At 39.1% G+C, this 14570-nt stretch overlaps 1 protein-coding gene across 1 annotated transcript in view; it reads right to left on the bottom strand.

The window, feature by feature from the left end:
* Window positions 1-14570, bottom strand: part of LOC118324290 (myosin-7-like) — a 165683-nt gene that overhangs the window by 1312 nt on the left and 149801 nt on the right. The window contains 5 exon segments of the mRNA XM_035656553.1: window positions 552-610; window positions 13926-14069; window positions 14157-14252; window positions 14353-14457; window positions 14531-14570. The exon segment at window positions 14531-14570 is cut by the window's right edge and continues 47 nt beyond it. Of these exon segments, the coding sequence (XP_035512446.1) occupies window positions 552-610; window positions 13926-14069; window positions 14157-14252; window positions 14353-14457; window positions 14531-14570 (444 nt within the window).

Raw genomic sequence — 14570 nt, 5'->3', positions numbered from 1 at the left:
CCCGGGTTTGGTTGAAATCTGACCTGCGGCCCTTTTCTGTGCGTTCATCCCTCTCTCTGCCCCCCTTTCCTCTCAATTTCGGCTTTTATCAATAAGGGGCCCAAAATAAAAACTAATTATTCACTTTATGGGGCAACGGTGTATATGCTGTGCCCTTAAAAAGGGGAATATAACGGGATAAGGATGAGGAAAAAACACAACTTTCCTTCACTCGTCTGTATTGAATATTTTTTAACACATGGCATACAAACACCAAGACAAATGTATACAGTATAACTGACAAAGAAGGAGGGGACGCACACAACAAAGCCAATTAACCAAATTATTTTATTAAGGAAAAGAATACTTAAACTAAACTAACAGCATTATTGTATTATATTCAGTAGTATCTGGTGATTAGTATATTGTGATTGTCATGGAGTTATGAAGTGTATGATTGCTTTTGAATAATGATGCAGCACACAATAAAACCATCAAAGCCGCAGAGAAATATTATCTTTATTGTCCACAGAGAGAGAGAGCACTGAGCTCCCAAGGGTTTGACAGCTCACACAGGCCTCAGGGTGTCCAGTTTGGCTGACGACCCTCCTGCCACGCCCCAACTAAATACCTGCCGACAAAAACAAGAACACATGCCAGGAACAGGGGGAAGACAAGGTTGAGTGGGTCGTCACAAACATCACACTTTTAGTTTCATCGACCGTCAGATATCATGAGGTGTCATTACATTTCTAAATATGTTTTACTAAATTAAAAACAGGACATTTAAATTATACTTAACCAAACATTAGATTATTTAGTTAGTTAAATATGACACTTGAGTGGATGAAATGTATTTTAATTTGTTGACTAAATTTTCGTCGTTATGACATGAACTAACACATATTAAATATATATGAAACAGTAACAAGGTAAACACCAATGTCAGAATTCAGACCTTTACTCCGTGGCCACGAGGTAAATTACAGCCGGCTGCTAAGCTTACACGTCTGATTAGCAAGAAACTTAAACAACAAATAAGGTAAAAAAATACGTCTTTTCCATGCATTTAAAAACCAGAGTAACAGAAGGAAAAACTATCAACATGTGTTCATAGTTTACAGTGCTTTGCAAACAGTAATTACCTTAAAAAGGAGTGAGTAGGAAAAATTTACAGTTACTTGCTAACCATATGAGAGGTGGCAGCCGGTTCGCCGCCCCCCCCCCGCTTGATTGTGCCTTTAATCTTCAATTCAAATGTCTCCTGTTCCCCTTGACAGAACCCCATATCCACCCCTTTCTTCCCTTTGTATTCCTACTGTCTCCTTCCCCTGGATCAAACCCCCCACACCTACCTTCCTGTCCCTTTGTCTCCATCACCTTTGTCGACCACTACCCTTTTTTTACTTCCATCTGACTCAATGAAATCATGTAACGTCTGTAACTGAATACCATTTACATACTGGACTTTGTATTGCCATGTATAAAAGTAAGGTGTTTCACTTGCTCTGGGTCCGCTTACCTACTCAGACCTTCCTCTGTTGCTATGTAAGTTCACCAGGATGCCGGCATTCTTTATTAAAACACACCACCACAGCAAACCTGAATTGCACTGGAATTGATTCTTTCTTCAACAGGGAAATATTAATGGGTTGAAAATATCCGAAGTTGCCAGACTGAGAACCAATCTTGATAAATAGCGGACTTAAACCAGCTGAGTGCAGCTTCCTTTTAATGCCAAATAGATGCTCAATTCTCTGTAATAGAATATTATGTCAATGGGTGTCAAATGCAGCACTAAGATTCTAACAATACAAGTGCAGAGACAAGTCCATTGGTTGGAAGCAATTAAAAGGTTGCTTAGCTAACTTGCATTAATATGGGCAAGTTACATGCATCTTATTTATTTTATTAGCTAGTTTTTTGTTTGTAATTTTTAGATTTGTAACAATTCTTTAATATTCTTTTTGTAGAGAAAAAATACTTGCACATCACCAAACACCTGTGCAACATAACCCTACCCATCGGGACTGAAATAAACTGCTGAAATGGATTTCTGGATCCTGTGTTTAAATGTGCACACCATCTAGGGATGATTCAGGTGGAGCCAACGTCACCATTGCAATAGCTTTTTTTTAGCTTTTTTTTTCAGGTGCTTTCCCACGTGACCGCGGTCCTGTAAGGAATATGTCAAGAGCGAGGAGCGACCCAGGAAAATTACACCAATAAGATCAGATACACATATGGTGGTCTCTCAAAAAAGACCAGTTTTTGAGGTAGCAGGCCTGAAAGTGGTGCAGGGACAGGCAGAATAATTCACAACATGTTAATGCCATGTAATGCTTTGTCACTTAGCGAACCAAGGCCCCAAAAATACAGTGAGAAGACAAAATCCTCATTTTCAACAAAGAAAGAGACAACAAGGATAATAAAAGAGAGGCAAACATCTTGGGGGGGGGGGGTGGACTCAGAGAGGCTCAGATGAGGAGATACATTACGTGACTCAGAGGACTGAGACAACCCCCACCAGCACCTTGAGAGCAAAGTGCTTGCACCTGGAGTTCAGGAGTGGAGTGAGGTAAACACAGTGGCACCAGCATATGCTACAATACAGTATGCCCCCTGCGCCACCTCACAGAGGTTTGAAACACACTTGGTTTATCCTGCTCTTGTTCCCTGTAGGGATGCTACTGAAAACACTGTCTGTTTAGAGCGTTCAATATAACTGTTGGCAGACTATTTCTGTGAAGAATGGACACAGCTAACATGGACTGTTTGTGTTACTGTCCATATATCCGTGTCATGAGAACAAACAAAAATAAATAAAACAAACAAAACAAAACATTTGGAAGGCCTGAATGTGGTTATTTTTTGTCTTCAATTGCTTATTTGTAACTTGATTAACTTTGCTAATCTGCTCCCCTGCGCCTCACTGGGAAATCAGATCATTCCTCCGTACTGCTTCTCCCTGCTGCCTACAAGCAGGAGATAAAGAGGGAGAAACCAGCTGTGAGGTCAGTACAGCGTTGGGGGGACTGCTGAAGGCTGAGCTCATTGCTTGCCAAAGGGCTGTTTGGAATTACTGACTGGTCAGTTCTTAGTGATCCGCCACTTACATAAGTACACTGACGCAGTTACTGATTATGTAAATTCTGTATGGACAGTTGTATTCCCACGCGTACTTTTCGCTCTAACGAAAAACGTGGGTAAACATTCGCCCCCCGGAAATTTCGCGAAAATTGCCGATGAGGGGAACAGCTGCTTTTAAATCTGGGGACGACGCTCGTACAAGATTTTGCGAGATATGAGGCTTAGAAATGCAATCAAAGTCTGCTAAAAAACACACCGCGGACAAGATAGAGGCGGATATTGTTCTGAAGGCGAACTCTTAGGCTCGTTTGGCAAGCCTACAAGCTGGCCTTAGCTACAAAGGCCAAACCTGAGTGGCGTCTCTGCTTCCTTCCCAGGACGACTTGAACACGGTTTTTTATGCTCGTTTTGATGCGCTGCCGAGACATGGCGCTGGGACCATCTCCAAACTGGGAGGATGCGTTCAGCAGGCAAGCACATCAGGCTCTCAGTCACTGGACACATGTAAAGTTTTTAAACTGTGAAAATAGGAAGGCTGCTGGGCCTGATGGAATTTCTTCACATGGTCTTAAGCGACATTGTTGTAGCAACTTGCCTCTGTTTTCACTGACAATTTTAACCTGCTCACTCCTCTTGCGTCGGGTTCCAAAATGTTTTAAAAAAATCAATTATAATCCTGTGCCCTAACAAAACGGGACTGCCACTTGTATTGAATGACTTTAGACCTGTAAGCTTGACTTCTGCTGATTATGAAGTGTTTGAACGTTGTTGAAAGCATTATATCAGCCAACAGCATACCTGTCTCCACTGATCCACTACATATTTTGCCATACAGATCAAAACAGAGCAGTGGATGATGCTGTATATCCCCTGGCTTTACCATCTAGAGGGCAGGGATACATTTGTCAGGCATGCTAATTTGTGATTATACGCAGTGCCTTCAACACTTATCAGCACCTTCTATTTTAATACATAAACTGTTAGACCTGCCTTCTGCAATTCCATCTGCAGGTGGGATACAGACTTCCTAACAGGCCGCCCCCAGACAGGTGGGAGCTGGCACGTACCATACTCAGCCTCTATAGTTGTTAAACACCGCGAGCACCTCAAGGCTGCTTTCTTATCCTTCTATTATATATCTATACACCTATGACTGTATTGCCAAAACATCCCTCTAAACAGTATTGTCAAATTTGCAGACGATAGCGTGAGCGTGTGAGTAGGACTCATTGATACAATGGGATGAAACTGCCTCCAGGGATGAGGTGAGTAATTTGCATCGGTGGTGCAGCAGAAACAATCTGTCCCTCAAGGGAAAAACTAAGCGAGGTCATCTTAGATTTCAGAAGCGAACAAACCCCACACATTCACTGTCTATATTAACAACTTCTCCAGTTGAAATTGTCAACACCTTTAAGTTCTTAGGCATCCACATTTCAGGACTCCCTCTCATGTCCCTTCCATATCAGCTGGCTGCCATTAAGAAGGCACATCAGAGGGCTTTACTTCCTTGAGGGTGTCTTAGAAATATGTATGCCCCTAACATCCTAAAGAACTTTATTGCTGCTAACAATTGAGAGTATACTGAACAGGAAATATTGTAGTGTGTTTGGTGTTCGCCACTTGAACCGCTCCAAAACATCTACAGGAAACGCAGCACTAAGAAGGCACTAGTATTAGTGCAGGATTTTAGTCATCCGCACAAATCTCTTCTCCCCACTTCCATCAGGGCAGGCATTGCAGAGCCATCCCAACGGCGTACATCACGTTCAGGATGAGCTTTCTACCCCCAGGTAATAAGGCTTACTAAATGATAGCACAACAGGAAAGCGAGGGCTAACGGTCTGAGCTTAGCGTACTATGTTTTGTTTTGTTTTCTTTGTTCTTGATTTTTACAATGTTATTTGATGATTGTTAGTTATTTATTTATTCGATTGGGACTGGTGCTGAGGGAGAGTGCCAAGCACATTTTTATTTCATTGCTGTGATAACCTGCTACTAAATATGCCATATGACAATAAAACTGAACTGAACTGAACTGAACTTTATGGCATTGGAGATCATGTAAATGAAGGTTTTCAGTCATATAAGTCAAAAGTCTCCTTTGCTTCAGAGTAACAGTGTACTTCATTATTTTTGCAAACCTGCTAACTTTTATGATAAAGTTCAAACACTACAGTGTTTATTCCTTGTTAGTGGATGAGATCAACATGGTATACAATAGTAATGTACCCTGATGGTAAAACCTGTTGCAATAAACAAATAATACATTTACAACATTACAACATTACAACATTAAAAGTCATCTTACTTGTTTCTAACTTTCAAAAATAAAGTTATTGGCCTTTAAGTGCAGATGTTTAAACCAACGAGAGCGTATCTATAATGTTGCCAGTTATGAGTGTGGTATACTGCTATGACTTGTAAAGGTTATTGTGCTAAATTTATTTAATTATTATTAATATTATTTTTCAGGGGAGGAATGTGCACCTTTTTAAAAAAAAATAATTTTTTTTTACTTGCCTACATGTTACTTTAATGTCACATTTCTTTATAGTATACTGAAAGACCCCTATTATTTATCTGTCCAGTAATCTATTACTGCACTTCCAGTAGGGATGCAGCGGCTAAGCTATCTGCTGACATATGACATCCAAGCAAATAGAAGAAGTTGTAGGTATTAGACAAAGCCCTTGGTCGGTTGTACGTGTGGTGTGCCTTGTGCTAAATAAAGACAGCTTGTATTATTACTATTATTATTATTATTATATTACTATGAGTATTAGTAGTGTAGTCGGCAGTAGAGGTGGGAGTAGTCAGTAGTATGTTGTTTGCGCCCTGATGAGTTTAAGCTGCAACAAAAGCAGACATTCCTCACTCAGGGTTGGTGAAGAGGAAGGATGAAGACCTCAATCTGTAATTGGGTTATGTGTAAATGTGTAGATGACTACATTGCGTTTTAAACACATTAAATCGTATTTAAAGGAGAACAAAAGCTTTTTAATCACTTAGGTTCTCTCATCCACTTGTTTTTACAGGAGCAGCAGTAATAAAAACTCTGGTACCAGCATGTATGAAAATAGAACTTTATAAGTATCTGCGTTACAAGGCACAGTAAGAGGTGGGATGTAAACTGGATGAAGTTGCTGAAAAGAGACTGAGACAAAAGTTGGATAACTATAAATCAAAACAGGAAGTTCCTGCAGTATTTGCTTAATAAAACAACTGACTGTCTGTATCTGATGGACTTAAATCATCTTTTATTATCTCAAAAGGGTCAACAAGAACTAAATTAGCTCGTGATAAAACACCCTCTGCTATTATAACGGTGTACATTTCTACCTGCTTCACCTAAATATTAGAGGCACCAGTGTTTAGGATTTAGAGCATCAAGGCCGTGAAAGTTGCAGATTGCAACTAAACTGAACACCACTCACGCGCCTGAGAATGAAGGGAAAAAAAAGTTTGAAAAGGGGAGCCAGAAGAAGCTATGGTGGCCTTCCGAAAAACGCAAAAGTCCCGTATGTAGTCAGTGATTGGTTTGTCTGTTCTGGCCACTTAAAAACATGGCCCATCAACAGGCCAACTCCATGGAAGATGACCATCTGTGCTGTAGATAAAAATAGTCTCATTCAAGGTAACAAAAACACGATTCCTATATTCAACTGATTATTAGACTAAGAAGGAAAACATACCTATGATTATATTAATTTCTGGCCAGTAGAGAAGATAAAAGTATACAGACTTGTTAGTGTGTCATGTGTTAAAATAATCTCTGAGTTAATTAATTTTGCACCCTGATGGAGTTAAGATGCAACAAAAGCTGACTTCCCACTCACAGGGGTAAACAGGAAGGGGGTGAAGCCTTCTTGCATTGCTGCCAGTATTTTAATCACTGGATTCTGCTTTAAAACAAGAAGTCGTTAGCTTTTATTTACAGCGGCTTAGCAGCGAAGGTCCCTGCTACTCGGGTCCGCTTGCCAGTTCTGCTGAAATTCACAATTGTCTGATTTTCCCAAACAATTGTTCTCCGTTTACTCTGCCCAGGCTCGTTTGAAGCCGCTCAAATGTTACTGCTTTTATGTTGAACTTTTCTAACCCAGAGAGCTTTTTATTTGCCTGTTTTTCATGAACTCCACTGAAAAAGACATGACTATATTTTATTTGTTGGCCGTTTTGTTTTAGCAGAATCGATCCTCAAAGAAATGAGAAGTTTCTTCAGCAACATTTTATTGACACTATAATATCATAACTCAGACTGATCATTCCTGATTTTATATTTAAACTGTTTTCAGGGCAACTCTGCGAAATTATTCACCCTCTCTATAACACAGTAACATCTGTTGTACATGGCAGTTCCTGGTTTGAATGTCGTGAACTGAGGTTGCCTTAAAACAAACATGAAGGATTTGGTTAAAGATACCTTTGATTCAATATTAAAAGTAACTTTATTTCAGATCCAGGTGATGAGTGTGATGCAGTCCTGTCTGTGAAAATGGTGACAGCCAACATGTACTGAGTTCTTCTTTCTGTCAGGGTGAGCTGCTTTGTTCGTCACTTTTATTGGAGACTTAATCATTTACAGTTGGACTTCATTTAGAACAAAGCAGAAAGACCACGTGCAGATAATTCTTTTTCCAACTGTTCATGCCTGAATGCAAAGTGAAATGTTTTTATAAGAAATGCTTAACGGACAGGGAAAAAACCAGCATGCACACAGTGCGATTTGTTTATCATGAACTTTCTCCACATTTGTTCATCATGAGTCCTGACTTTACAGGTGCTTTGGCTGATTGTCCTTGGGACCTCTTCCATCCACTGCACCAAAGGAATGGAGCACTGATGGGATCTGTTTGCAACCCACATGTAACTTTAGACTATGAACCAGAAAACAAGAGTTTGAACAGCAGTAAACAAACCTTTGGAGGTGATAAAAAATTATCCTATTTTGGCAATAAACCAAAACAATGTTAAAATGTTTAAACAGTTAAGACAGTTAACACGTATCCAATGAATACTACTGGAAACTGAAGTCAGAAAAACTGCATACCACTCTGTTTTCCCGTTAATCACAAGTTATACAACAGCAACTACTCGAATTGAGAACACCCATGCAGGGCAACAGCTTGTTGTGATCCTCATCAATAACATTTAAGGTAAGAAGTTTTTTTCTTTCATCAAGTCTAAATGTTTATTTGTTTTAGAATAAAAGTGAAATCAGTTACAGTTTTTGACCTAAACAGCACACTTTATCTAATTTTCTGAAATTCTTGCTACTGAAAGCCAGACAAAGTGTCCAATAACTTTTATCGTTTCCAATAGAAACTGTCAGCCTTTGTGTCAAGCCTTTAGTATTAAAAACACAGTGTGTTTTGGTCCCTGAATTTAATATTCTTTTCAGAAGAGAAGTTTACTGTGCAGGTAAGTAGTTATGCTTTATATGGTGCTCACTTCCTCTGTAGATTATTCGCTCCATAAAAAATCTACCTATATGATCATAGGTTCACAAAGTGCACACACACGTCTATCAATGTATATACCGCCGTCACCATTACATTATGAGCACTGACGGTGAAGTGAATCACACTGATTTATCTGATTATCATGGCACCCTGTGCAGTGGGTGGGATATAGTTAGGCAGCCAAATGAACTGTCCTCAATGTTGATGGTGTCAGAACAGATAAAAATGATAGTGTGAGTTGACGACTTGAAAAGGCCAATATTGTGATTGCTATACTAACTGGTCAGTAGCATCTCCAAAACTGCAAGCTCTTGTGGGTGGTTCCCAGTCCCCCTGCAGTGGTCCAGTTACCTATCAAAGAACCACACAGTGCATCCACAGTTTGTTGGTAATGGGCTGACCACCAGGGTGCCCAGGTGTCATAATATTGTGTGTTGTGTGTGTATGTTGTGGTGTGTTTGGTGTGTTTTGGTCAAAGGGGTCACTTCCCGTATACGGTAATCTGAAATTGATTAAAACTTGGTGACGTCGTGTCCCAGGTCAATAAACTCTTTCCACTTCCTCCACTCTACACGCTACTTCCTAGACTTTGTGCGACCTGGCCACGACCACTCACAAACAAAGGATTGAAGTTTTTTAAACCAATGAAAATAATGAATATTCACCAAAGACACTTTGGGTGCCCTTTTAAATACACTGTTTTACCAACAAACTGTGCTGCTTGTGTTTTACCACACACCTACATGTTGTGAAGCGTTTTTGCCCAAAAACTCCCTTCAATACTTAAAAAGTTCGTTTTTTGATTAACCACTTTTCAGATTCCACACCCCAGTATCTTTAAAGTCTTAACGGGAAAGTTGAGCTTGTTGTGAACTTACTCATCCTTGGACAATGAAAAAGGAGAATGCCTTATACTTTATGATTTAAAAAAATCAAATCTCCAGAAATTTACACTGCTGTTAAAGGTATTTAAGTCTATTTCTAATGATTGAAATGTGTTTTAACCTTGAATCCACAGATTCTCCTCCGAGCCCCAGAATTGAAATCTTAGGTGATCTGACAGGACGATGAGCCTGTTTCACTATAACCTGCTCAAGCTTTCACTCCCCCCTGTCCCACACTCCCCTCCTAAAACTCCACCTGGAATCTTCAAACAAGACTCTCAACAACAATAAGGAAAACACAGTCGAACCTTCACAACTAAACTCCAGGAGAGCATCATCTGTCAAGACAACATGATGGATACAACATCACCTGTTATTCAATATCCTGTGGAATGAAGGAAAAAGATAAACAGCAGAGGAGAGAAAGACTCCTCAGTGTTTCATGTAAACAACCAAGTTTTGTTATTGATCCTGTCAGCATATGATGAATTCCCGGACTGTCGCTGATTTTTAATGAATAAAGTTAATCTCCAACATTTTCCCTCAGATCTCCCTAAAGACATCATCAGTGTCCATCAGTCATCAGGTTGTGTCAGCAGGTAGCCTGGGTGAACCTGACCTTTGCCTCCAGCAAGCCAAGCTTCCCATCATCACTTTCACCTGGTTCAAGAAACAGCCAAAAGTGGACCCATGATTATCTGAAGGACCCGTTTTACCAGCTCAATGTGACAGATGGAGAGTTTTATTACTGTGTGCTTTCAAATGGATTTTGGTACCTCATCGTCCCATCAATGGACTTATTTTGAACAGTGCCAGGTTAATGTAAACTGAACTGATTTTTTTCCTGCTGTGTAACTTTATTCTTGTTGATTGAACACTAATATAAGTGGTGGTATATATAATATAAATACATAATAATGTGTTCTGTTAATGAAATTCAGCTTTGAGATCATGAAAATCTCTTGAAAGCATTTCAACTGACTCAGTTTTGACTAAATGTTTCCTATTATACCATTATTTTGCTGTTGTAAAGAATAAGCTATTTGTGATTTAATTTCAGGATTTTTTAGACCCTGTGATATTTTCAATTAAGGAGGAAGCTGACCATGCTGTCTTAGTTACAGAATAAGATCCAGAGTTTGGGATTTTTGTCTACGTGAAGATCCTGGAATCGTAAGCTCTGCAGCACAACCATCTTTGAGGTGAGAATAACATTTTCTATCCTACTGATTTTGCCAGATAAAGACTTATTGGTCTTTATGTTTATGTATGGTTATTTATTTTATCATTATTCCTTTCTTCAATGTGGTTTAGAATCAAGATGCTGCACAAACCATTGAAGGTAATACTAGATCAGGACCAGGTAATTATCCTTCAACAAGAAATTATCTTTGAAAAAACGGAAAAAGTCCAAGTTAGAAAGCCAAAGTTCTTTTAAGGCGTCTTTGAAGATTGATGTTCAACAAGTCAACAGAAGATCTTCAGAGACAATGATTTTTAATATCCAGTTTCCATAAACAGCAGTGACTTGTGACCAGAATGCATGGGCCAAATTCATTAAGGATAGTAGTAACCTCAAATTTATTATTGGCATTTGATTACCAAATACAAGCTCAAGGGAGCCTGCGGCATTTCTCTTCCAGCTGCATTAAATCACTGCAGAGCAACTAACACCACTCCTCTCTCTGTGTTTGTTTAATTCCCACAGGACGCAGTAGAAGCAGACATGTCAACAGAGTGACTGAGATGAATGCTTCATGGAAGGAGATAGAGCAAGAAAGGTCACATGTTCACCATAAAGGGAAAATATTTCTCATTCCTTGAATTCTAAAATATTCTGTAGTATTACTTTCATGTTCTTGGTTTACTCAACAACAATCATATTATGGTGCAGGAATGACTTTAATAAATATGAGCTTCTGGCACTGAGTCTCTGTCTGAGCTATGATTAGCAGTGAGTGTACAGTTGAATGTCTTTTTCTACTTAAGTCATGATGGTCCCATACTCCACCAGCTGGTAGGCAGACACCTTGGACAGCTCCTATTCACAACTCCTCAGGGACCTAAATTCATCACTGCACCAACAACACAAACTAGGAAGTTTAACGTGAACAGTGATGCTCCCAGACAGTCTTTTTGGGGGGAGAAATTATACCTGATCATAGTGAGGTTACAAGCAATAAGGCTGTCCGCTGCTTTTACGTGGTTGTTACTGATACTGATGTTATATGTTTTATTTGGATAGTTTAGTCTTTGCTCAGTATACATAGAATAAATATTTTTTTACCGATATGTTAGTCTGTGCTTGTGTTAACATTATCTGATATCTAAAGAGGATGCATGCATATATCAAAATAACAAAGATAATTTTTATATTATAAAAAAAATAAAGAGAAACAAAGAATCTGTCATTTGTGAAAGTCAGTGTGATTCGTCCTCTGGGTGCCATGAATGGTGCAAAAAAAATTAATTGTGCTTGATGCAGTGATTGCTGACATATTTCATTCTAGTTAAAAAGCGAGAGGAATTTAAAATTGTCATTATCTTTTGGTTTGTCATTATGAGTAACTGCTTTCACTTATACAGTATGATACATTGTTAGTCCAAATGAAATACTTTTTTTCACTATTTTAGATTACACCCCCAATCATATTGTACCCTTATTTAACAATGTATGCCAAAAAACCTAACAAAAAATCTAATTTTGCAGTCCTCTCCACATGACTGTTTACACGTGACACCCTGGAAGGCCCTCCATTTATGACACAAATTTGCACACAAAATCTTATACTTGTCCCACAGAAATTGTTCCTACATACTTTTTAAAATAAGTATTGGGCACTGTAGGACCATCACATCCTGTTTCAAACATGCAATAGTTAAATCTCTTATCAAAAAGCTTAACCAGAAGAAAAGAGCGTAGCAATTTTCATTCCATCTCCAAGCTCTCATTCCTGTCCAAAGTACTGGAGAACATGGTTTACGCTCAGCTTTTCCTACTTAGATAATAATAATATTATGGAGAAATTTCATTCAGGTTTTAGGGTTACAGAATCTGCCCTTCTTAAAGACATTTGTCTTGAAACTGTGGTAATTGTGCCATTTTAATTTTGTTAGACCTCAGCTCGACTTTTGATACAGTGGATCATTGCATTCTTTTAAACCATCTTAGGGACCAGGTTAGCATCCAGGGCACTGCTCTTAAATGGTTTACCTCCAACTTACATGACAGGACTTTCTCAGTAAATATTGGCAGCCACTCCTTTACTGCCCCTATAACTTGTGGAGTACCTCAAGGTTCCATTCTAGGGCAGATTTTATTGGTCTTTATTTTCACCCTTTAAGCTCCATATTCCACAAGCACAATGTCTCCTTTCACTGCTATACCAATGATATGCAATATCAGAGGCAATTGTTTTTGGCCCCCTCAGCACCACAGGATATATAGCTAGCAACCACCATATGTATACATATATATGTGTGTGTGTGTGTTTATTTTTTGGCTTCTATTTGCATTATGTGCCTTTCTAAAAGATGTGCATGCAGTTTAATTTGTTCAGCACTTTGGTCAACTCTGGTTGTTTTAAATGTGCAATATGAATAATAAATAAACTTGATTGTCATCAAACTGGCCTTCATTGGCATCGGATGGATGTGTGCTCCCAATCCAGCATAGTTAGCCAGTGGGTCTACTATAGCTGCTTGACACACATTCAGTGCTACTGTCTACCACGTCTTTCCCTAGCTGCCTCTTTTTACAGAAATCACGTAAATATGTAGAAGCAAATAGCACTTTGCTTTTCATTTCATGGGGACTTTAATATAACACTTTTTGAGATGCTGTATATCTTATACTGCTGTCATTGTTGCTGGCTTTTGGTGTATTTTGCACAGTCATGTATATTGTTTACCATGGTTTGGAATAGTGGGTGGTTTTTAATTCAATGGAACATTGATACAATACAATAATATTTTATTATATGTCATCGATCCAACCATCATCTATACCCACTAAAAGCTAATGGTACGTGAGAGCTAACATACGCAGACAGAAAAGCACATTTACACTCACATTTTGATCTATGGGCAAATAAGACTTTCAAGTGCGTGAAAGAAGATGAGGACTCCTAACTGTGTCTTGTTTTCACACCTACGCACTACAGTGCATTTAACAAAACTGTGGAAACACAGAGAGAGATTTAGATTCTTGATATGCTTTATTCTTTATTTGGCTTAGATATAGTTTTAAGGCACTTTAATGCAGAGGCTTTGAAGGTTCCAGCGGAGAACTTCACTCTCCATCATGCCCCTTCTGTGTGTGAGACAATGAATGACAGTGATTAGATGTGCAATCATTGCAGTGACAGTATTTGTATTGTATGCAAAAAACAATATTATTACTGTATATACAAAGTTCTAGACTGTATGCTATAATACACAGCGTCCATGTTGTTTTGATCATCAGTTGCAAGTGAAAAATACCCCACAGAAATATGTATGACACTGTTGCCTTACTGACCTTGGATCCAGCATCACGGCTCTTGGCTCTCATCTTGTTGACCTGGGACTCAGCGATGTCAGCCCTCTCCTCCGCCTCATCCAGTTCATGTTGCAGTTTACGGAGCTTGGTTAGATTGCTGTTAGCTTGTTCCTCCTGTTACATTATTGGTTTTGGTTAAGTATTTAAAAAGGTATGGGAGCAAGATATCCACCTGTAATATCAGAATACACCTGTACTTACAGCCTCCTCTGCAGTCCTCTTGTAAGATTTGACCTTCAGCTGCAGTTTGTCTACCAGGTCCTGCAGACGGGACAGATTCTTCCGGTCCTCTTCAGTCTTCCCAGAGTTGAATAAGCAGAGTCATGCATTTTGCAACTGACATATTGAATTAATATTAATGGACTGAAGTAGATTACATTAGGTATTCACAATATACCTGATAGGTAAGCTCCTTCATGCGCCTCTCATATTTACGGACTCCTTTAACAGAGTCACTGCCCTTCTTTTGCTCAGTTTCCACCTCAGCTTCCAGTTCCCTTACCTATGAAAACAATGTCACAGTGTCATAGAAGCCAAGCACCATGTCAACATCTGAAAAATGATGTGGCACTTACCCTGGCCTCCAGCTTCTGGATCTGCTTCTTGCCACCTTTC

Source organism: Morone saxatilis, unplaced genomic scaffold (genome assembly GCF_004916995.1).
Source record: "Morone saxatilis isolate NCDOM2014 unplaced genomic scaffold, NCSU_SB_2.0 Contig0, whole genome shotgun sequence".
NCBI classification, from domain to species: Eukaryota; Metazoa; Chordata; class Actinopteri; family Moronidae; genus Morone; species Morone saxatilis.
The sequence above is the reverse complement of the archived record's forward strand: the minus strand, read 5'-3'. Positions and strand labels throughout refer to the sequence as shown.